At 38.1% G+C, this 24,171-nt stretch overlaps 1 protein-coding gene across 1 annotated transcript; it reads right to left on the bottom strand.

The window, feature by feature from the left end:
* Positions 1-4,399: 4,399 nt before the first annotated feature.
* LOC135461397 (homeobox protein Hox-A5) lies at positions 4,400-23,004 on the bottom strand. Its single transcript, XM_064738470.1, has 2 exons — positions 22,440-23,004; positions 4,400-7,666 (listed from the first exon to the last, which is right to left on the bottom strand). Exons 1-2 carry the CDS (start codon positions 23,002-23,004, stop codon positions 7,371-7,373), a joined length of 861 nt encoding a protein of 286 aa, XP_064594540.1. The 3' UTR covers positions 4,400-7,370.
* Positions 23,005-24,171: the final 1,167 nt, after the last annotated feature.

Here is a 24,171-nt window from a genome sequence, read left to right as displayed (position 1 = left end):
TAACGTACAGAGTTTGCACGGTAAAATCATGAAAAACAATTAGTGGTGGCCGTCTTAAACGAGCATAACATTTATGCGACATTTTAACTTCTATGTGAGAACTCGAGCAGTAGTTGCTTTCTTAATGCCATCTTGTGAAATAAAACAATCTGATGTTCGTTACCACATACCGTAAACTGTATATCTGTTATAACTGACGTCTAAAAGTTTTTGTAGATAATATTTTTAAATTACAGATGCAGCACAAATTACAGAAGCAGCACAAACACAGCACAAGATATGCCTACTGCTGAATAGTTTTAGTATTGATTATCTAGATTTGTTATTTATTTCTGATTTTCTGAAAACTTCTATCGGTCTTTTAGAAATTTCTATCTACGGTAACAGCTTAATTGAGTGTATTTTTTGTGACTGGCATTTTTTTTATTCCATCTGCACAGCATTAGAATGGTCCGCCCAATGCCGTTAGTATTGCCTGAATCCATCCTCAGTCTCTCTCTCTCACTCATCCCCCTCTCTCACTCCCCCCCCCCCCCAAAAAAAACCACCACCACACAGGCCTACCAGTCATATTACATTACACGATACGGTACAAATCAGCACGTTGATAGCACATAAAACCTCCAAACAAAAATACATAGAATGTCAATTTTTACTATAGCTTGTCTGGAGGCGGGTTTGAACCGCGATCCCTCGGCTAAGGCTCCTACCACTGATTCATGATTAGGACCGACACACATAGCACCGCTGGATTGAAAAGCACACCATACACAAGCGTAATGTATGTCAGTAGTTCAGTGCTAATAACAGCATCCGCTGCTATTACTAGAGTGCCATACTCTAGTCATGGACTCGCGTAAGCTTTAGTGGTGAGATCTATGGCAAAATATATCGTGGAATCTAGCCAAAAGATAAGGTGAAAGGGCGTAAAACGCGCAGAAAACTACCAATACTTGAAGAACAGGTAAATAGATAGTGAACTCTCAGATCACAGAAAATTTTTAGACGCAATCTCTCTGTATTGCTTAGAACTTTTTATGTATTCACTTTCATGTTACTGGCTATAACTTTATTCATTGAGCTATGATAATATGTTTTTGTGTGTTAAATATGACAACACAGCATTTTGAGTAATTCCGTTCCAGTGAGAAGCTATAAATCGGTACCTAATTCTGCCTACGGCAGGGTGTTAAAGGTAGTCGAAGTTTCTGTCTTTTTAGTTTTTACGCCAGCGGTTAGATAACTCTAACATAAATTGAAGTGAATTGAAAAGCCGCTTTGTGGGATAAAATTTTGATAAATTTGTCATAAGATGACATTTGTAAGATGGCCTAAATAGTAATTACTTGGTCTCTAAAATATGCTCTGAAACTGTATTCCACTTTTTGACTTAAGTCAGAAATTGTTTTGTGGAATCGACCTCAGATGTCCATGGAAATAGCTCGACATATTTTAGAGATTTCTGTTTAACCAAGTGAATCGCCTTGATTAAAACATCAGGGTCTACAGTGCATGTTGGGGAAAAATACGTATCAAATTTGTTTCAAATTACTTACGGCAAATGATGAATTAACTCTTGTAAAAGCATTTCGAGTGCAGAAGTATAGCAACTATAAGCTAGTACATGGTGTGACATCACTGATCAAAATATGGTCAGCAATGTACACCAAAAATTGAAAAAATAGAGATCGAACTATCTTGGTGGACAGTTTTAAATCGCCTTTCATCTGACATATACTTAATGCTAGTATTTTCTTTGCTTTTAATCAGAGAAAGCATATTGTGGAAACATTTTTCTTCTTTTTCGAAAATGTCGTTTCTTCTGATTTGACTTTAGTGGAATAAATGGGCAATTTTTGTGCTGGATCAAAACATCTGTTGCTCTCATATTAATTTGTGTGCAATATCAGCTCTACTAAGTGATATATTGTGGGCTGCAACAGCATGAGCCTAGGGGACAGATAGGCGACTGGCTATCCGTGTCTAATAACTGATCGTCATCCTTATAACAACCCATCAATCCTAACCCTTGTGCAAGCTAAGGCTAATCAAAAGGGGAACCGTCATTTGTTAACATGACATGCTTGGAGGTTCGGACTTTTAATAAATGCATTAGCACCTCGCCATACATATTTTATGCTGTTGTTTGGAGAGTGTGAAACTCCACTAATCGGCGATGCAATCAGGGCAATTTGGCTGCACTGTAGAAAAACCCCTGAGGCAACCGCCTTTTGATACACGTTTACAACCATCAGTTCACGAAGTCATGCATTGATCGTTATGCTCTTATGGCGTTGTTTTTACATGTCACTCACACTGCATAGGGTATGAATTGCACAATATCATTTACGTATGATTAACACGTCATTATGTATGGTATATACGTAATAGTTTTTACACCATAGTTTGTGTGTTCTTGAAAATGAAATAATTAAATGCAGAACATAGACTAAACCGTGGTGATTTTAAGGTTTTTAAGAGCTTCCCCCTGTGATGAAAGCATGTCGTGCATTCTTGTGACTTGTATCAAGACGTCAAATACAGCTTGCATACCAATGAGCTATTCTTATGTAATATTTAAAAAAAACCTGTTTCAAAATTTGTGTTAGAATTAAAGCACGTAGCCGATGATTTCTACTGATATTTTAAGACGACGTAGATTGGACAATACAGCCTTCCATTTTAGATGCGCCTGGTCAGTTTAGTCTCATAGCTTTATTAATAAACTCAAGAAAAATTCGATCAATATTTCATCTTTGTTCTTCTGGAACATATTCTTAGAACATGTTAAACTTTAGCGAATTGTTCGCTGTTAATTAAACATTTGGTTTAGTATTAGAAGAATTAAAAGTTAGACCGTTAACACTGAATATTGTAGGAGACTCAACAAGAGATTTTGCAGACCGTTGACTCAGTTGTTAATGGCGTTGGGCGATCTTTGGCCGAGTGACGTCTGACCATTGAAGCCGCAAGTTCGAATCCATGCAGATCTCGCTGGCCAGGAAGTTTGCAAAATACCTGCTGAAAGGAGATCGTCTTCTCCGGACACTCCGGCCAATCCACAGAGTGAAAGATTCTTGAGTGGTAACATTTGGCATTAATACAAATGTAGCACTCACATATGTACAATACTGAGTACGTATGTAAAGCATATATGTAAAATACTTCATTTTTAAAGTAATGCATCGATTGACTTCACAACACCTTGGTGAAGCTTATGTTTCTATAGACACATCTTATAATGAATCAGTTAGTAAGTATTAAATTTTCCTTTGTATATGTTGTATATGTGAGTAGATTGTCTAGAATCGTCTAGTCTGTAAATCAGTTTAGTCATTTTTGCTTCATGGTTTCATCAGAATATTTTATGATAGCATACAGTTATGGTCACATTTAAATACTCTGTTCTGTCCACATATGATATATTTTAACAATTATCGATACATTTCATACCATAGAACTTCTTTCAGTGGCGCATAATGATATTCAGAGGTAGAAAGATAATGCGCTATGTGTTTTCTTACTCACTTTTTTCTAAGCCAAGAACTGTACTGGTATTTATACACGTAGTATATTTACACGTAGTATATTTGCAGCTGAAATGTTTAACGTGAAAGTCTACTTTGTCTATGCAATAAACCCAGACTAAACAGCTCTTCTGGCTCATTAGTTATACATACACTAGCTTGTATTGTCTGATATATTATAACTTCCTGCTCTGTACTTTCGGCATCAAACAGGTGGTTCCTGAAAGAAAGTACAGCTGGGTTGTAATTCCAGGGTTCCACACGGCATGGGCAGCTATGTTAACAAACAAATCTGGAACAGCAGTAAGGAACTGACACACCTGAGATAACTGACTGCAGTGTGAGCCTTTCTGGTAAGTCTGATGCTTCAAAGTTGGTAGAGGCCTCAGCGACCTAGTGGTTAGCGTATTAGCGCAGTATAATGGCCCAGGTGCCTCTCCTTATTGCGATCGCTGTGAGTTCTAGTCCAGCTCAGCTGACTTCCTCTCCGGTCGTACATGGGAAGGTCTGTCAGCATGGTCAGCATGGGTTCCCCCGCCCTGGCTCTGTCCAGATTCCTTTCGCCATACTGCTGACAGCCGTAGCATAAGTGAAATATTCTGGAGAACGGCGAAAAACACTAATCAAATAAATGAACAAATGAAAGTTGGTAATCATTTGACTTTCTTGCATAGCGTAAGGAGAGATTGGGGTTTAATGTATTTGAGTAATATGTCCTCGTAGATTTTATAATGCGCACAGCAAAAGGAGTAGGCAAAAAGTGGTCAAAGCTCAAGTAAGAGAACACCAAATAAATACAAACAGAATCCTGTTGGTTGTCATGACAAAAAGTAGCACAAATGCACGCATACTTTAAATATGTGAATATGTAATTTGGTGATTATAATTAGTCCTTTTATCAAGTATATGACAAACCCCTGTTGTGTTGTAATCATCACGTAAGATACAGGTTAATAAAATGAATGTCTGTTTCTGTAATTAGACACACTTCCGCAATATTGGTAAAAACATAACGACAAGATACAATATACAATAAGGTGCTGTTTAATTTAGCCGATGTTGGACTTAGGTGGGGAATCTTTGGAGACACCACACGCAGTCATAATAGGTCAATTACACAGAGACACGATGACAAACAAAGACGATGAGAATTGAAATGTTTAGACTTTACCCTTCGATAATAGATGATATACGTGTTTACATTTTACCCTTAACGAGTGTACTAGTAACTTCGGCCTTCGCCCGCGTGTTACCACATTTACCCTGTTTGTCAGACAAAAAACAAAGCACAGATATAAAATTATTTTTTCTGTCATCCAATACAACTGACCATTGTTAAAACAAAGAAACATTTTGTGCTGAGCAACAGTTACGCTCTAAAGCAACGATATCATTCTACGTTTAATTAACGTACAAACAGACAACATGTTGAGATCAGCAGTAGTTCACCCCGGCCAACAAAGCTGAAAATAAGACATGAAATCACACGTCCTGTTAATGACCAGATCACTCCCAACTCAGCCCAACTGTTGAATACCTATTTATCTAAATAAAAACAGGTGCAAATAAGTAACATTATGAAATATATTTAGACCCTTATTCCAATTACCATGGATCATGATTACTTTTCTTAACTCACAATACACTACGCCATCACGTAATATATTAGACCACTTATTGAAAATGGCCTTTTCTAAATACTTTATCAGCACTAAAAATCTCCCAGATGGGGTAGTACACGTAGGAAAAAGAGGGTTCACAGACAAACAAGGGTAGCATTCAGCTTCACCGTATTCTATGCCATCAGCCACAGCACTATCTTTAAAAAAATCACGAAGTTCCAGTCACTGTGCATTTAAATATATATAACACACAGCATATTAGAGCTAAATATGCACATTCATAAAACATTATCTGAATTGGAACTATAAAGTCGCCAAGTACAATATACAGTTCTGGTAACGACCGATTTGATTGGTGAAACCAATAACTATACAAAGCACACACACATACACACATACATTGACATTAATCGTTCTTGAACCATTGGCGAGAACGATCCAAAATACCCATTATACTTTGGCGTTTGGAAATTGTACATTTGTTTTACCCTTTTACCGCTCATGATATAAGCTCGTGCATGATACTCCAAAGGTGTAGAGAGATTGGACACTGAAACAATCCAAATACAAGAGCTTAGAAAATCGAATAAATCAAGTGTTTTAAGTATTTGGTTTATATTATCCCTGGTGATACCAAATACAAATGCATAAACACAAACAATATTCCCTCTTAACTATGTCTTCATACAATTACGCCTACTGTGTTGAAGTATTCGAAGCTATGCACTTATTGGTTCAATAATTTTTTACAAATCCATACTACTACCTTGGACATTTTTTTAAGCGGATCTGTTTCTTTATAACTTGATTTTTTGCAATTGCAAACCGCGTTAATATCTAGTCACAGTTTCCTGTTATAAATGCCAGTGGTACTGCAATCATACAGAAATTTCTCCTTTACTGTTTCTCTCCAATGGAAGAAATGATTTTTGTTCTAGCAGTAGCGCATCGGTCTAAAGATAGGATGTGTATTGGTCTCTTATTCAGTACGTATTCGTCCTGATATCAGATGTTATGGGATATTATACACTGTACACATCTGTTGTGAGCTGGAAAGAATTGCTTCTCAACAGAAACTCCATCTGACCTAACGTTAGGTGGAGCTGACGAGTGTCACAGATTTAGCACGATTCTCTTTCGAGATGTGTGTGGGCTAAATACATGGCGTCATCTGACTATATAGGGATCTAGTTTGGACACAAATATTTTCTAGACATCGGACAGAGAGAAGGGTGGGGATATTCTTACGGGACACTGGTCTCTAACATAGTTATCCAGAAATGTTCGCAAACAGGTGTGAAACCACAAAAAGGCGAAGTGTCCATTGTCCACTGTAACCGCTCCACCAAGTGGAACCGTGCCTAAGTGACTTAATGACCGTGTCCTTATAGTCAGCTACTTAACTCAGCCTGCATGTCATTCTGAAACGACTACTTTGGCGGATCCCGAAAAAAGGATCAAGGGGTTTGGCAACTGTTTGCAGGACAATGGGTTACAGACTGAATTCACGCATTGCTGAGGCATGTTCGGGTTTGTTCTGTTAAAATTCCGCTGACCATTAGGTGAAAAGCTGGGTGACGGTGTGTGGATTACACGGCCAATTAAACAACATTATAGTGAGAGGAGCCATTGTTAGTGTGGCAAAACAACTGCAGGGAATTCACCGTATCGTGACCACCGCAATGGTAATTTTCTACAGGTACCTGGGTTCCTGTCGCTACTCTCTGGCATTACCTGCACGCCGTGAAACTGTTCTTTCTCTTGGTTCAGCGTGTAGTGTATACAATTCATGCACTCTGCAACACTAACATGCGATCTTCCACACTCTCCCAACCATACCTACTGCTTAAAGCTAACAACAACAACGACACGCTACCACACTCTTCCTGAAAATGTTACAATGTTTACAACTACGTACAACAACCGCCAGCGCCCATTTTCTACCATTTTCGGTACAGTTTTCGTGTGCGTTTTCCCATGCTGGAGATGTCCTGTTATCATAGAAAAAAAAACAGTTCTATACGGATTTCGGTGCACTCGTCATGCCATTGTGTACGTCTCCCAGAATGCTGGTATGTTGATACGGCCTCAGCGCTTGGTGCCAAGATAGCCGTGCGCACATCTTCCTCCGAAGGCAATGGTTTTTGCATGACTGCCTAGCACAGGGATATATCCACTTTCTGTTAACAACTTCCACTCTTACTAGCATACGGCTGATTGTCTACAATGCTGGTTTTATATCCGTATCCTTCATGTGCTTTTCCATCACCAGAGAGTTTGTCTGACACAAGTTCATGTTTTTGGCTATGTGTGATAATTTATGCTCTTTTTTCCATTTCATTCGTCGGTTTTGAAACCAAATCTTAATCTGTCGTTCAGTCAGATTTAATGAATGTGCAATTTCTATACGTCGTCTCCTGGTGAGATACTTGTTGTAGTGAAACTCTTTCTCCAGCTCTAGGGTTTGGTGGCGTGTGTACGACGTCCGTGAACGCTTGGAATCCCCTTCACTCCCATCTGCATCAGAAAACAAAAGGGATATTAAACAAAATTAAACACTGATAATTATCTTCCAGCAAACAAATTCAGAGAATCGCTATTCTATGCTAAATATGCAAAGCTTCTGTGCGGAGTGCACAAAATAAACCAAAACATAAACTTTTATCAAAATCGGAAAATATTTGGAGAAGTTATAGTATGGCAACAAAAGACCAATGGATACTAAGGAATTCATCAAAGTACATATTTGTAGGCCTGTGCGTCGAAACAGACATTCAAAATCAAAATGGACGTCCCAGGTCTATAATCGCAAGGTCAATTAACAAAAAAACCTAAACCTCTTGTAAGAGACAGTCTAGTTTTCAAACTTGATCTCGAGTCACGCTGGTATCAAACTCACAATATTTGAAGAAGTTACCGTTAACAATGGTAAACAGTTATCTTGATTGTAAAAGAACATTGAGCTAAAAAATCTTATTACAAACTAGAGTTAAATGCATCCTGGCAGTGAATAGAACCCTATTTATATTACAAGTCAATCGTAAGGCGATAAATGTACATATATATTACAATTTTCCACATATATCGGAAAAATTATTAAAAATCAGATCACAATTGAAAGACATATTAAATTCCATAAAATGATTAAGAAGTATATTTCAACTTGACATTTTCAAATTTTGAACTAAATTAATTTGAATATGTACACAACGGAGTATGTCCATTTTGGTAAAAGCGATTGCGTATTAAAACTGAACAGCCAAACTAATCTTACAGACAACAAAAATGGTGTTATCATGCTATATAGCATTAATGTCTTGCATTTTAACATCAGACGTTATCACTGTAGTTCAAGGTCGTACAACGCAATTATCGAGAGGAACGACGTAAAGGATACTGAACAGCGATACTCATCAGTCAACCCATTAAAAGTCAAAGGTGTTCGATTTCGAAAAATTGCCTAGCTTTGAAAGTCTGCCGTTATTCTTTCCCCCCAGAAGTCAAAACAAAGACTGTAAGCCTTCTGTAATCCCATTTAAAACTTCTTTTTTAGCGGGAGAAGCTCATTTTGTCTGTCCAGTGACACATGAAGATAAACAGCGAGCATCCGGACAGACGCTCTGTTGATGGACTCCAATTCAGCCACATTCACTGAATAGGCGGATGCTCTTTCTAATTAGGACCGAATAAAAGGAAGGCGATTGAATTTGAGACAATATGAAATGTCATTATGTTTTCTATAGATCTGGCATCGTATCAGTTACATCCGAGCAGTCGAACATCAGACCTGTTCAGATCATAGGATACGCCAATAACAACACGGCAAAATACTATCGTGTGTCATTCTGAGAGGTTTGCACAGGTTTCCTCTCACGCAACACATATGTGGTGAGCTTGAAGATCAGTTTATGTAACGAAAACTTCATATAATATAAAAGTTATTTAAAAAAGACTTTAATACAAAAAATACATCTTAGAAAGTAAAACCAGAGCAGCACGTGGTGAAATCTGGCCTCTAGTATGTTTACCTAATTTAAGGTTTTATTCCACTCATTCATGTAAATGCTCAAAAAGTAGCAACTTAAAAAAAACCGGGGGTCCTCCGTGGCTCAGTCGGTTAGCGCGCTAGCGCAGCGTAATGACCCAGGAGTCTCTCACCAATGCGGTCGCTCTGAGTTCAGCTCATGCTGGCTTTCCCTACCTCCGTACGTGGTAAGGTCTGGCAGCAACCTGCGGGTTGTCGTGGGTTTCCACCCACCATAATGCTAGCCGCCATCGTAGAAGTGAAATATTCTTGAGTACGGCGTAAAAGATCAATGAAATAAATAAATCAATCAAATAAAAAAACCGAGCAACATGGTTTAAATAGAACCAATAAAAAGTACCATAGTGTTAACTGTAATTTTATCAGACGTCACTTATCTAGAAATACTCAAAATGCTGTACTGTCATCACATTTCATAAATAATTACATGAAAGCGATGTAAGTCTTGGAATACGGTGAACTACCCTTGCAGAATTAATGTTCATGCCAAGTGATATCGAGCATTACACTGATATTCGCACGCATTTTAAGATCATTTATTTGTAAATTATTAAAACTGAAAGTTACCTGTTTGCACTTGGAAAATTGTGAATGTAGATAACTGATGTGGTATCCATCACAGAGCATTCCATCAAATATTGTATTTTAATATGTAGATTAGATAAATTTGGCAACGAGTTAAATGTTGTTATACCAGTTCACACCATCCATGGACACCTTCCCTGTGACATTCATTTTAGAATAGAAGTGCGAACAAAGAAACTTGCATTCCATTAGGTATTGTATGCAATATAATTAAGACATATAGCGTAGACGAAAAACCAGAGCAGCGACGACAGAGTGATAGCTGGCAATTGGTCACACGCAACTGGTGAAATACGGTCTTTTGTCAATTTACCTCCATTTTGTTCTACCTGTTCATGTAAATGCATAAATAGTAGCAAAGTGCACGCCCCCTAGCATCATGAATTAAGCAGAATTTGGTATAAAAATGCAGTGATGTTAATTGCAATTTACGTCACTGGTCTAGAATTACTCATAATGCTGTGTTGTCATGACATTTAACATACAATCACATTAAAACAATGCAAAGGGACAAGGCCTTATACATAATATGTATTAGATAAAAGCAATCAACATTCTATAAGCGTACAAAAGATAGTGTAACCCTAGTGTTAATGTTTGGTTCATATCTTTCAGTCAAATTAAGGTATTAACATGCGATTTTTCAAAATCGCTCTTAATGGAATACTTTTCACTGATAAGAAAAAAACAGCGTAATTGACTCAATGAGGCTGCCAGGTGGCAGACTGATTATTCTGCATCACTGTTGTCTCAAACAGATTTGCAGTAAGAAGTGTTACGCCGAAACGTACAGTTACCTTCCCGGTTTCCTTCCACCATAATGTTGACAGGCGTCGCATAAATAAAATATTCTTGAGCACGACGTAAAATTTCAGTGAAATAAATAAAGAAGTATATTCACCCCAACAGATATGCAGCAAGATGGTAAATGGAACAATGTCAACAAATCACATTATCATAGAACATTATTAATTTAACGTATTGTCCTAGACAATATATTATTTCACACACATTTTAAATGCATTATATTATGTGTTGTAAAGTATCAAATAGAATATCAAATAGAAAATGGTCACGCCTAACCCGAGAAATCCGGCATCTTTGTCCATTTCCTCGATTAGGGCTTTAATCTACCAGTTCAAATGATTGCTTCAAAATGAATGCTTACAATGAGTAACTTTCACGGTCTCGCAGTACCACGATTTAAACAGAATTACGTAAAGAATTTCAGTGATGTTTATTACAATTTATAACACTTATAGATCTGTCAAGCTGCGGATTTTAGTGGGTGTTCCTCCGACCATAATGCTGGCCGCCGTCGTATAAGTAAAATATTCTTGAGAACGGCGTAAAACACCAATCAAATAAATACATAAATAAATAAATAAAATATAATACCTATAAGGCATCGTACGTTAATACCATTATGTCTATTCAGATCTGAAGGTGGCACGTATACATTATTGGTCTAAACATATACAATTAAAAGATGCTGATCAAACCAATTCTACCCGTTGTTTTGTTTGCCATGGCGAATGGGTAGAATTCCTGCCAACTGCTTTCAAAGGTTAGCTTTTTCACACAGCCACTATTCTGTAATTTTAATTACATGGTATAGCAATAATGGAAGCAAATATAGAGGGCACGAATAAATAACAACTTACATAACAATCAGTTTTAACTACTCGGCACTGGTACAGTTGGACCATTACAAAATGATTACCAGTCATAAATGTTCTACAAATCAATCGCACTTTATAGTCTGAAAAAAAACCCCTTCATTTGAGTGTAAGTAAACATAATTAACATGACCTTGAAAATAAACTGGAATCACAAACCATGTCCGTGAAGACATTTTTTTTTTATTTTTATCTAATGCATCAAAGACACATACAAGAAATTTACACCAGGTGTCGGTTATACGTTTAAAGTTTACAATTTACTTCCACATCAGCATAAGGGTTTCACCTGTATGTCAGTGGTATGCTATACGAACGACTCTATCTTAAATAAGTCGAAAACTCAACAACTTTGTGAATATAAATATATACATCACAAAAAAAGTTTTATCTGATTTTCGTTGATATCCTCACTTATTCCACCAATGACTCGTCAAAACTAATTTTAGGTGCAAAATATAAAGTCAAGTGAAGATAACAATTAATAGCGGAAATAACGTTTTAGATAATTGACACTGTGTTAATTTTCACTCCTCTCTGCGACAGAACAAGTCAGTTTGAGAGAGTGCACTCGAACTGACTTTATAATACTTAGGCAATACAGAGTTCAGGGCCCGAATTTATCAAACGTCATGACAAAACTCAAACACAGCTACAAGTAAAATGTTTTGCTCTTTATAAAGATTAAAATTATTACATGGATTCTTTCCTTTAGGGCAGAAAACTAAGCACATGATAAATACGAGCTCTGGTCTGTCGACCAAACACAACTAGAAAACATTCCCTATCGTATATCTAACAAGTTATACCTCACAAGTGACAGGTATATTATAAAAATCGAAAAACATTAATCGATGAATTTACTTTGCTCTCCTTAACTACCTGCTAAATATCAACACAAACTAATTTCATTATACTAGCTTATACAATGGTTTGCGGCATTGAAAGTGATAAGAAATATAAATTCAATATTAAGCATTTCGCTTCACGTATATTTTTGTAAATTATATCGAGTATATCAGGCGAATTTTACATATAATATGTACTTCATTTTAAGGTATACGTTTGCTTTCCGCAGTAGCCGTCTATCGGTATTGTGATCAGTGTCAAAATCCCAAGATACCGATATGGCAATAAAAATTAAAGGACAATAGAAATTTAAAAAGAATATACCAGCTTATTATTCATTCATTTAATTATATCATTTATTAATTTAAACCGACATTTATATGGTGTAACATGATTCAACTGAACAGTAAATATAAATTGGTCACATTACTATGATAACAGTGAGGTCTTTTGTTTGGTTAGGAGACCAAAAATACATTTGTGCGCATTGAAAACAAATGGTGATTATGGTACAAGCAGATTATTTATTTTAAAAACTCTCACAAATCCATGACGAGACACATTTAAAAACAATATCAGGCTAAACCAGTGGAAAAGTAACAGACGAGCATTATACCCAATGCACCCTGGACAAAAGTTAACGACATTAAACGTCTGCGAAATGTCCATGCTGACATCTGTTTGCTTTTGAAACCCTTATATGGAACTACAAATGGAAGCCAGTTCAAGTATTCCAAAGGGGCCTAAGGACAGATAGAGTTAACATTGTTTGAGAGATTTCACACATATAACGAACTATACAGGAGAGGGTGACTTTCAAACTCCAGTCGCAGAAAGCAAGATGGCACGTTTCATGGACCAGCGACAACCTTTTAACAAATATCACAGATTGCCGGATTTACGGTTTAAATTTCCTTCTGCTAAAAGAAATCTTCAATGTGACAGTTGACATTTTAACCTTGATTGATTTCCTCTCCGCATGACATGGAATGTCGCAAACCACCTGATCCAGAGACTGGAACCAGCTCAACTCTTTCTACACATGGATGTCCTCAGGAAAGTCGATATCCAATTAAAGAAGTTACGTCCTGGAGCTACCGTTAAAAAGTCACAAATTCATCCAGATAGTCTGTCGGCATGTTGACTGATGCTTCTCTTGCCTTATCTGTCCAAAAAAGTACATTTTCAAACGCAGGTATCTAATTCTAAAACTGACACACCGCTATAGTGTTCCTGCCTGTTCGCGCAGCTATTTTTTTAAAGTAAACTTGTACAAGTCTTGCTTTAAAAAAATCTTCTTAAAAACCTAGTGAGTAACCTGTCTTTTTTACTGAGAGTTTATATTTCTGTGAGGCTATCAGACAGTAAAAGCTTGTTTGACGTTGTGGAGTTCTGTATCCATAAAGGCATGTTGGAGACGTAGAGTCACTGGCCCGGACAAGCTTCTGTATTCATTGATCTTCCCGCTAATGACTGCCTCGCCAAATAGCCCGGTATTGTGCACTGGATTCTGTTGTGAGACACACATACGGATACCAACATACCACGGTTTAACTTTTCAAACTTTAATCACTAACCCGTTGTCCAGATATCGTCGACATACAATGGACCATGGGGCGAAGAGACGGGCAAGCACGGCAGCTTTATGAAAACATCACTGGGATTTTGGTTCATCTATTGTACTAGATAGATACATCATTTATTAGGCACATACTATCATTTGCACACAAAGGCCTGCAAAAGGACAGCGTGTGAGAATTGATGAACTATCCTTACATAGCTTCTCCAGAACAGACTTGCAGTCATGGGGGGAAATGGCAAATAATTATATTATTAAAGAAATTCTGATTTTGACGTAGTAAAACCGTTTTGCACTCACTCAGAAATGTTGTTGATTGGCCATTATTATATAATGTCAGAAAACGAAAGTAAACGGAAAATCTGATGATGAAAGAATTAATACGAGATTCGATTTGTGTACAGCCATCTAGTGACAAAAGTCTTGTGTGAATTTACGAGTGGGTGTCGTGGTGCCTTCGTGGGCGATGCCAAATGTACTATTACAAAGCAAAGCCTCTGCATGTAGTCAAGTTTTATTTGTTTTATTTGAAGACGACCTAGTGCAGAATTGTTTATGGTATGGTTTCTACAGAATAAACTGTCACATGTTATCTATCTTCCAGCTCCAACGGATAGCCTTTGGGAGACCCTTCTCTCTTATTAGAATACATGAACCATACAGAGATGCATATTCTCAGGCGCGGGGTCCCGTCTCGGGGTCTTAGGGCCTCGGGCTCGAAAGTAGAGCGACGAGCTCGGTTACTACCGAACTCCACAACCTAAGTGATGATATCTGATGTGTAAATGGTATGTCCCATACGATTACAGAACGGTATCAGCGATCTCCTGTTACCTTCACCTCTGTCGACTCGATCCCTATAGATGATTACATAGTTCTAAGCGATAACCTCTCCCTGGCATTCCGATACTACCTCTCTTACCCGCAAAGGAAAAATTTGTTGTTTTTCGTATCTGGTCCAATTCAGCGTATGACGCTAGGGCGTACGCAGGACGAAAATATCTGTTAAAAATATCCCGACCCGACAAACCCAGCTGATTCCCTGTTATTTCCCCCGACTGGTCATTACCCCGAGAGTTTGAGGGCTATCATCATTTTGACACTGATGCGAAAACATGACTCTCAAGTAATGCATGGTAAAGTTACTGGCATCTGCGCTGTTAGTTTATTTTCATAGCTTAAAAAGCTACTTACAACTGCCTTCCATTGTAAATAGCAGCGCTGGTGGCCTAGCTGGATATGTCTTTAGCTATAGCGCTACACCATGAGCTAGGTGGCTTATAGAACTGATACCTAACACATTCTTATTGCTCATAATCTCCATTTCAACTTAAGTTTGAGACGCTCATTTGAAGCCATGGTCCAAAGCTAAACGTGTTTAGTTCCTGGTTCCTGGCATCAATGGGTTCTTCAGACATGCTCGGAGGTGGTCTTGAGGGACACTTTGTGTCTACCGCATGTCCCTTAACGACCACGTGCTCATCTAAGTCCCCTGGATGACAGCGAGCTGAAAAGAGTGAGTAAGTCCAACAGACAAGGGATACTTTCTCAGTCCAATATTCCTCTCTTATAATCACAAATTGTGCTTCTTTCCAACGGATAACGATATCCGCCATAATCTGTGTTATAATAATGCCAAAAAAAAGATGAGTTGTAATGAGGTGACAGAGAGTGTAGGGACAGAGCACAAAGTATCAGCCATGCTCGCCAGCTGCTGGCAATGTGGCATTGATTGTGATACATGACCAGCACTATGACAGGTTCCAGGCGATTCAAACGTCCTGCACGATCTTCTGAGTAGACGAGTGCTAACTTTACATTAAGTGGTCGGTGACTATCTCAATTACTGTAGTTTTCTGATCACACCACAAAAGCACATCGCGCGTGCAAAACAACGCAGGAAAGTGAGAAACTTGCCAAGAGTGGAAGCGTGATCGCCCTTAGAACGGTGACCCTGCCTTGGTCATCCGTGAGAACACAGTGGATTTTAGACACCTTTAAGTGGCCAGCCTGGTGCCTCTAGAGTGATCGATAATTTTCGACATCTTATGATCAATTTTGCATAGCACATATGTGCTTGTAAAGAACAGTCGTTCCTTTAAGACATCTGGGCAAAAAGGTTTCCCGTTTGAACAGTATATACAACTACGGAAATGCATTTTTGAAACGGCAGTCGTTGTTCTTGATGTACACATTCAAGAGGGCTCAGAATCGACAGAGGAAGGTGCTGTAAAAATCAGTCTAAAACAACCGTGAAATAAATCCTCTCCTGTGTAATCTAAAAAGACTAATAGCAAAAACCAAAAAAATAATAATAATGTTAGCAAACATACAAAGGTTTAAGTAGTTGAAAAACTAATTCCCATACTAGAAGGGCGAGTATTTTCCTCAGTTATGATTCATGCCTCGGATGAACAAGACGACTGCGTAAAACGACAGTCTGTGCAAGGAAACAGAATAATTGGCTGTCAAATTCTACAAGTGTGGTAACACGCAACATCTAAACACAAAACGTATAATCCAGACAAACTTTGGCGGAAGGCGCACACCTTTTGAAACGGGTACTTTGATCACTAGATAATTAACGTCTGCTGTGTAGTCAATAAGAACCCGTGGAATCAAAGTTTCAAAAACGAAAGGATTAAATCACAAAGAGAACATCAATTATTCTACGACTATAACATTGATATATAACGATTATGGAGAGGTGTCGTTGAACACCAAGACGCATTGGACAGAATTCACACGCAATTGAAAGACTCTGAGATTTCAAACATCACTATTCTCGTTAAATATACAATAAGCGAGCAGAATAGTGTACTTTAGCTGAAAGACAATGAAAAGGGTCAGTTAATGTTTCCACATTGAACGAAATATCTGCTGTATTGCCGACATCTACCGATCCGCCAGATAACATATAGACCTTATTTGTCAAGAATAAGGCTTTTTTCTCCATCAACTTATATAGTTCGATTATAAACAACATTCGCGTAATGTGAAGAAATAAAATGGAGGAATTGTAGACCCCAGTAAACATATTAAAATTCTTAACCAACCAACAGATATTTAAAGTAATTTTGTGCTTTGTTTTATCAGATCTGTTTGAGGAGCATATATACAACCAGTGAAAGCAATTCAATTTCGCACGAGTCGAACCCTATAGGGACTCGCGCTGTCTTTCTTCCCCCAACATTTTGTTTTGGATGACGTCTGTAGATTGTATAGTCCACTGCGTTCAGAATGTAATGTTTCCTTCTGATTTTTTCCCTGATATTTAATGATACATACATATGATACAAGTATTGAATGATATTACTCTAAGTATATGAACATAGCGCTTCAATTCACCAGTCCCCTATACAATTACATATATGCTCAGCAGATTTTAATCTGAGCTTATTGCAAAAACTCAAGAGCTTTCTGCATGAAAAATAAACTATGGTTTACTCTGAAGCAACTGTTTAAACGGAATCTTGTCTGGTTCGATGCTTAGATTTATTTAACATTTTGGACACCAGCAATAGTGAAAAGGTGTGCCATATTTGGGATTATACCGATTACGATCATTCCAGCTGCTTGTCAGATGGGAGAGAACAGTAGCATCGGGCCGACAAGGGGACGTCCCTTAATCACGCCCGCCGGCACACTGCGTCCTAAACTCATGCTGAGTGATGCAACCCAGAGAATTGCCATTTTGTGATCGGCCTTTTTCCTGCTCAACACAACTAGTTCCATTAATCAAGTTGGGAATGACTAACAATTTGCTCTCACGTGGGACTTTCAAGTTTTACAACATTCAGAGTTTTCTTCCCGCCAAATGAGTGATGGGACTGGTTTCCATCGCTCACATATTGCCCCTCTTTTCTTACCGTCTCTACTCCTCAACATTCTTCAGACGAGATCACTTTGACAAATGGCGTTAGCCTTTCGCCCCATAAAGTCGAAATGCGAGGTAAATAAAACAGGATAGAGCAGATCCTGCTTTTTTTCTTGAAATACAGGAAAAGAAAATATTTGCCAAAAACTTGTGACAAAGAAGACAAAATACAGTTACTTTCGTAATGCCTGTACTTTTGAATTTACAAGAATTTATAAGAATATGATAATGGAAAGTTACTTATACACCTCAACCATATATAACATCAATATAAATGTCAAATTCAACTTCGTAAATAAAATTATCTCAATATGTTCTAAAGGCTTTTTCAAAACTGCCTACAAGCAGTGTTTTAACAAACACCTAATATTTTGTTTTAACTGTCAAAAACAACTGTCGCAAATGTATCACTTCAAGCTTACCATAATGAACGTTATATAAACGATTTATATGTATATCCTGTATGCATTTGTACAATTTTCCCAATCACTTAACTAAATGTTTCAGGTATGTATTTGCTATACAACATAAACCTAGAATGCACTGTTGTTTTTATCACAACATCACTAATATGACATATATAAGATATGATCATCGTGTCCCACGGACACGTGGCCCTCACGTTCTATTAAACTTTGTGGTTATATGTAGTTTTACTCAGATTGCTACTAATACCTTACACAGACTCGGGGAACTTGCTTCGATAATGGGGTATACCTGTTTAATCTGAAACAGTGGATCTGGGAGATCAAAGGTAGCAAAGAGGATTTTCTACGTTTATTATCCGTGTGGCGAAATTCCGATTTTAGCCGCTAATATATAGGCCTACATTTACATCAAGCTTGACTATCTGGCTTGCTTAATTAGCGGGTATCTATAGGCCAAGAAATCACGTCACAGGTGACACTGTAAATCTCAACAATTTTAAATACACATGTCACAGAGATAACGTTGAAGGTAAAATAAAATATAAACCAGCATTTTTAATCATACCTTAAAACGAGTCATGCAGGGTTTCCAGGGGAATTCTTCATAACTTTTATTCAGCTATTTTCTAACCGTGTCATTTCTCACATATTCTGGATAACTTTTCCATGCAGTTGTTGGGAAATTTCTTCCACCTGTTTCACGCATTCAGCTGGGATTGTATATTAAAATGCACATTGATTCTGCCTGTGCGATATAGGATCACGCTCAGCTGTGTCTTCTGATGGTATTAAGTTTTTATTTTTCAACATAATTATATTTAATGCAATGTCTCATTTATTCTCACTATAACCAACAACGGCGTTAAAATTATTTGCTAACTTCATTAATCAAATGTGTCAGATATAAATAAAATGGCCCCTACAGTTTCTTCACTTAAGCCTACTTAGCTGAGAACCATGGAATAATGCAAATTGCTGTTCATACCTCATGCACTTAATGGCGATCTTATTAAATTACCGAACATTCCAAACTGTTTTTGAACTAATTTATTACAATTTCATAAGACACATTTACATAACTTAGATTCCGCTTTGACATAAGTATCCCTTTCTTAACAACAACAACGACAGCAAAAACATGCTTGTATAAACGCTATGAGAGCTACACTTGCAGCTCACGGTTATAAGAACGGGCTGCCTTCTCTATCTGCTTTCTCTATCATTCCCCATTTAAGTTATTTAATTCTTAAGTTTATAACATAAAGTATCTACCTGTGCTTGTGACAGCTGTGGGCTGTAGGCCCGGGACTGGAGGAACTGACCGTGAGGTAACCCCTTCTCTTCCTAAGGGTTCTGCATGCCCGGCGGTCACAGCGCTGCACGTTGGCCCGAGGCTGTTCACTGGTGTAGTATGAGCTATCTTATAAATCAAATATACTTCTTGAGCAGCTCCTCACAATTTGTCAAATATTTTCACATTTTTAATTACGGAGTGAGGTCTGTAGCTGAAGCAAGCACACGATCTGATTTACATACAGAGTTCGACTCACATTTTTTTTTGCAAGGATGTAGAAATTGACTGACTTTGAACGTAGATTTATGGCCGCCCGCCTTGATCTATTGTCTTTCTCGGCTTTCCCCATTAGTACTTACTCAATGGGAGCCATAAATTAAACACTGTTGAAAACTTTGCTCAACGATAAATGTTCGGCACGTGTCAATGGTTTTAATTAATTTATTATTACATGAATAACACTAGCATCTTACATCTTTCAAATGTGTCCGTAACTTTGTTGTTTTATCACTCTACTCCTTGGTTTTTTTTCTCTTTGCTTTTTTTCTACTTGTTTTGCTTTCCTTTGGACTTCAATTTACATAAATCCATACTGTTCAATGTAGTGTTCAGAATAAACAAAACTAGAAATCAGTAATATTTTAAAAAATTTTGTTGTGATTTTTATTACTTTTAAAATTTGCCTTAAATACAAGTTTATTTATTCTTGTCTGTCATGATTATATCCAATGACAGCAGTTGACAAATAACTTTGTTGAGATAAGTGAAAAGACTTGTTATGTAGTAGTGGTAAAGTCGCTAAAAGATTGTCCATGCTTTACATACACATTTATTATTTATACATTTAGCAGAAAAATAAAAAAAATTCAATTGATGGACAATTGCTGGTTAATAAGTCCAGCCCGAAAGAGCTACATTTTGGAAAAGATATAATGCAAGTCAGCACCTGATCAGTGAGTCTAACATTGAATATAACCCACCCCGTGGCCCTATGGTAGACGCAAAAAGGATAATTACTCTGAACGGTTGTGTCCCCTGAATTGACTTCTTACGCTGTGAATGAGTAACTGGAAGGCATAACCTTTTAGAAGTGTAAAACGATACAAGCTAAGCTTTGATCACGGTGAGGTTCTACAAAAAGAGCTGCTATACACATACATGTACAGCAATGCGAATCCAATGGACAGCTTTACCAGCTGCACATAGCAATTGTCTAAAAATTCATTAAAGAAAACTCCAGACCAGTGGTACGTCTAATCAAAAAAGGTTCTTCTCGGCGGGCTTGGGTTCCGTGGAACAAGGCAAATTTGATCAGTCCTTAGGGAGCAGTCCTGTAAAATATTCAGCAACGTGACACGGTGCCATTTCTATTCCAAGCTACAGGAAAAGTAGAGCCGTGAGTTTAAGAGGGTATCATTGCGTAATGGATAGGCAATTTTCTGCTCGTCCTAACGGTCATTTCTCACAGACTTTAGTTCTGGAAGCCGAATCGGCCTCTAAGCATTCCATCATTCAGCCGGTTAGTGTAATTGAACAGTTCGTGGCCGTGTTAGCCCGAACATGATGGTACAGCTATATGAGGTATAGTGGAGGGTAATTTGTTCCGTGTTGAGAACGGTTCAAACATGCTGATGGAAGGGGTGGATGGTGGAGAGGTAAAGAAGGTGGTCACAAAATACTATTCCGGTCATCACACTAAAACACAGTGTCTCCAATACAAACCACCGGGGCAATCGTAGGCCTACTTTCACTCTGTATGTATGTACGTCAAGTATGATATAAAAATGTTCCGAGGTGTAGCTATATAGCTGTACAACTATATTACAGCAGTTAGCATGTAACCTGAGGAAGCCTTTCACACCATGCATCTCAGTGAATTATGTGAAAGTAAAGATAAAGTATGCAACTTAAACTTAACTTATCATAGAAGTAATATGTACACCCAAAACCACAATAGAAAGAAGTCTGTGTCTTTAACATGAGAGCCAAAAGAATCCAATGGTTTACCTAGCTGTATGAAACTAAAAGTATTGTAAAAGTAGCCAATTATCGCCAGGAGTTATATAAAAGCATACTTTCGTCCTCTAATATATAAAGACTACAGCATAGAGACGAAAAACAAAGGCGTGATGGCAGCCAAGCTGTCACAGGCATCCGCTGAAATACGGCATCTTACCAGTTTATTCTGTCGCTTCATGTATATGCTTAAATAGTTGCAACTTTTACCCTTTCCCCCCTCCGGGTTTAAGCAGAATTGTGTAAAGCAAGTACAGACGTCAACTGCAATCATTATGACGAAGTAATGTTAAAGGTAGCTACTGGGACAAACTAACCACAACGGGTTTTGTTTTTTTTAATTTTACTTCATTTTCCCATCTTATTTAAAAATGATTGGAGTTAAATGTTTAATCTTAAATTAAAGCAGAATGTCTAAAACTTATAAATTTATAACTTCGCCCTTAAGAAAACATTGGTAACACTATTCATTATAATTAAAAACGATGAAGTAGTATATTTCATCAATGTTTAAGATTATTCAAAACACGTCTCAACCACTTGCAGTCTTTCCAGTGTACAAAAGTATATAACCCATCTTGTTGATATACGCACTTTTTAACTTTCTAGATTCGTCGTCTTATGACTGAAAAGGTGTCAAAGTACGACGTAAAACTTTAAGCACACTTACATAACATTAAACTGTTTACGTGCCGTTTAACTTTCTTTTTTTAAATATAAGGTGCAGAAGAAAATAATGTGAGGTAAAAGATCTCACTGCCCATAAAATTAGATATTGATTACAGCTTGTTAGAAATATGTAGAAATTTTATAAGCGAGGGCGGGTAGGAGGGAGGAATCGTAGCTATATTAACAAAACAGGTAGGTTAAACCTAATGGATTTTTTTATTTTATATTCACGAGTATTTAAAGAATCGATATTGATCAAAGTGTCTTACCTTGACCGTACTGCATTCTCCTCATCCAGGGGTAGATTTGTGGGGGTGTGGCGTACTGCTGGGTGCCTGGTGAGTGAGCTGAGGGGGTAGTTTGCCCCTGTCCGCTATGAGCCGGCGAAGGGGTACCCGGCTCTCTGGACATTTGCCCGTTTGGGTAAAACGGACTGGTTTCTGTTCGTGGGTTGTTGCAGTTCGAACTGTTGTTATTGTTGTTATTTATACACGCCCTTTCACTTGACTGCAGGGGCATAGGACTGGGACTTGCCCCATGGGCAGGGTGGGGGTTAACAGGGGGGGAGCACTGACCAGTCGATCCATGGCTGGCAGGCAGATGAGTTAGACGGGCCGTACCATAATAGTCGCCATTTTGCTCGGGCGGCCTCTCCCTAGCCGGCGCATTGTGGGCAAAGGAAGGGTATCGGGCCCCCGGGTAGCCCGGGTGGTACACTGGCCGCGATTGCTGGCTATAATTCGGCTGGCCATCTAAACTTTCTCCGCTGCTACAATTGTCAATTCCACCTTGGCCGTAGCACGTGGAGAGCGAGTTTACAAAATACGAGCTCATCAGTGTCCGCTGATGTCTCGGTCGTAAAGCTGTCCTTCCACGTCAAGCTCCGGCGCGCACAGAATGAATTATGTTGATGTTGATGACTGGAGTAATTTTGACGACGTGCAGAGACTTCTGGGCTCCACAGAAAACCTGAAAATGGAGGCAGTAGCTTTAGTCATGTGATAGAAACGGCCAATCGTAAATCAGAAATCTCGTCAAACGGGTCAGAAGTCGGCCATTAAAAACAGCTCAACACCAAGGGTTTGTATATATCGTCTGACGGCCGTTTTTATGCGATACCAGTTAAGGTCGACCGGCCATTGTCCAGAAGTGTTGCCCCCGCAAATAACCGGTACAAACAACAGTTGTGTTAATGTTGAGTGGCAACTCTTAGGCCCATCAAACTGTATAACATCAGCAATTTGAACTAGTGCTTTCTAGTCATAAAGCACACTGGTTTACACGGCCTAGCTGTAATGTGCCAGATAACATATTGATGCAGTGACGGCTTCGCGCTGTAAAACTGTTTCGCCTCCTCGTAAATCCCAATAAAAAACATAAAATATGCCTCTTTTTCTACAAGACGTAATGACTGTTTCCACAGCCAACGTAACTGTATATATGATTGAATGAAGGCAGGGGAGTCAATTAATTTGACACTAGAGCAGCGGTATGACGCTGCTAGCTCCCTGTGCCTACTGTGAACTATGCCTGACACTTGATATGCCTAACTGCCACAGTGGGGAATTTCATACCACTAACTATGTATATGGGCCGATAGATCCATAACACATAACACCAATATTAAGCCGTTCTTTAATGTATAAATGTCAAGTTATCGTTCATGCAATCAGGCCGAATTGTTACCTTCACATGAACACTTGACACACATAAAACTTGAATGTGATAAAAGCTCGTCATAAGATTACTTTTCTATAATGTTTGCCTGATATGCTACTCGATTCTATAAACGTCAAAATATGCTTCATCAGATATATGTACACGGGCATATTGCAAGATCCCAGAGAAGGCCTCTTTTTTCTACTGTGGGAAAACTGAGTAATCGACTGCTATATGTTTAGCGTCCAATTTGCAGAAATTTGACAGGATTTCCTTAATAAAGACAAAATGAGAACCACTACGGCTTGTAATGAATAAACGTTGAGTGGATTTATTAGCGCG

The sequence above is a fragment of the Liolophura sinensis genome, chromosome 1 (genome assembly GCF_032854445.1).
Source record: "Liolophura sinensis isolate JHLJ2023 chromosome 1, CUHK_Ljap_v2, whole genome shotgun sequence".
Lineage (NCBI taxonomy): Eukaryota > Metazoa > Mollusca > Polyplacophora > Chitonida > Chitonidae > Liolophura > Liolophura sinensis.
The sequence above is the reverse complement of the archived record's forward strand: the minus strand, read 5'-3'. Positions and strand labels throughout refer to the sequence as shown.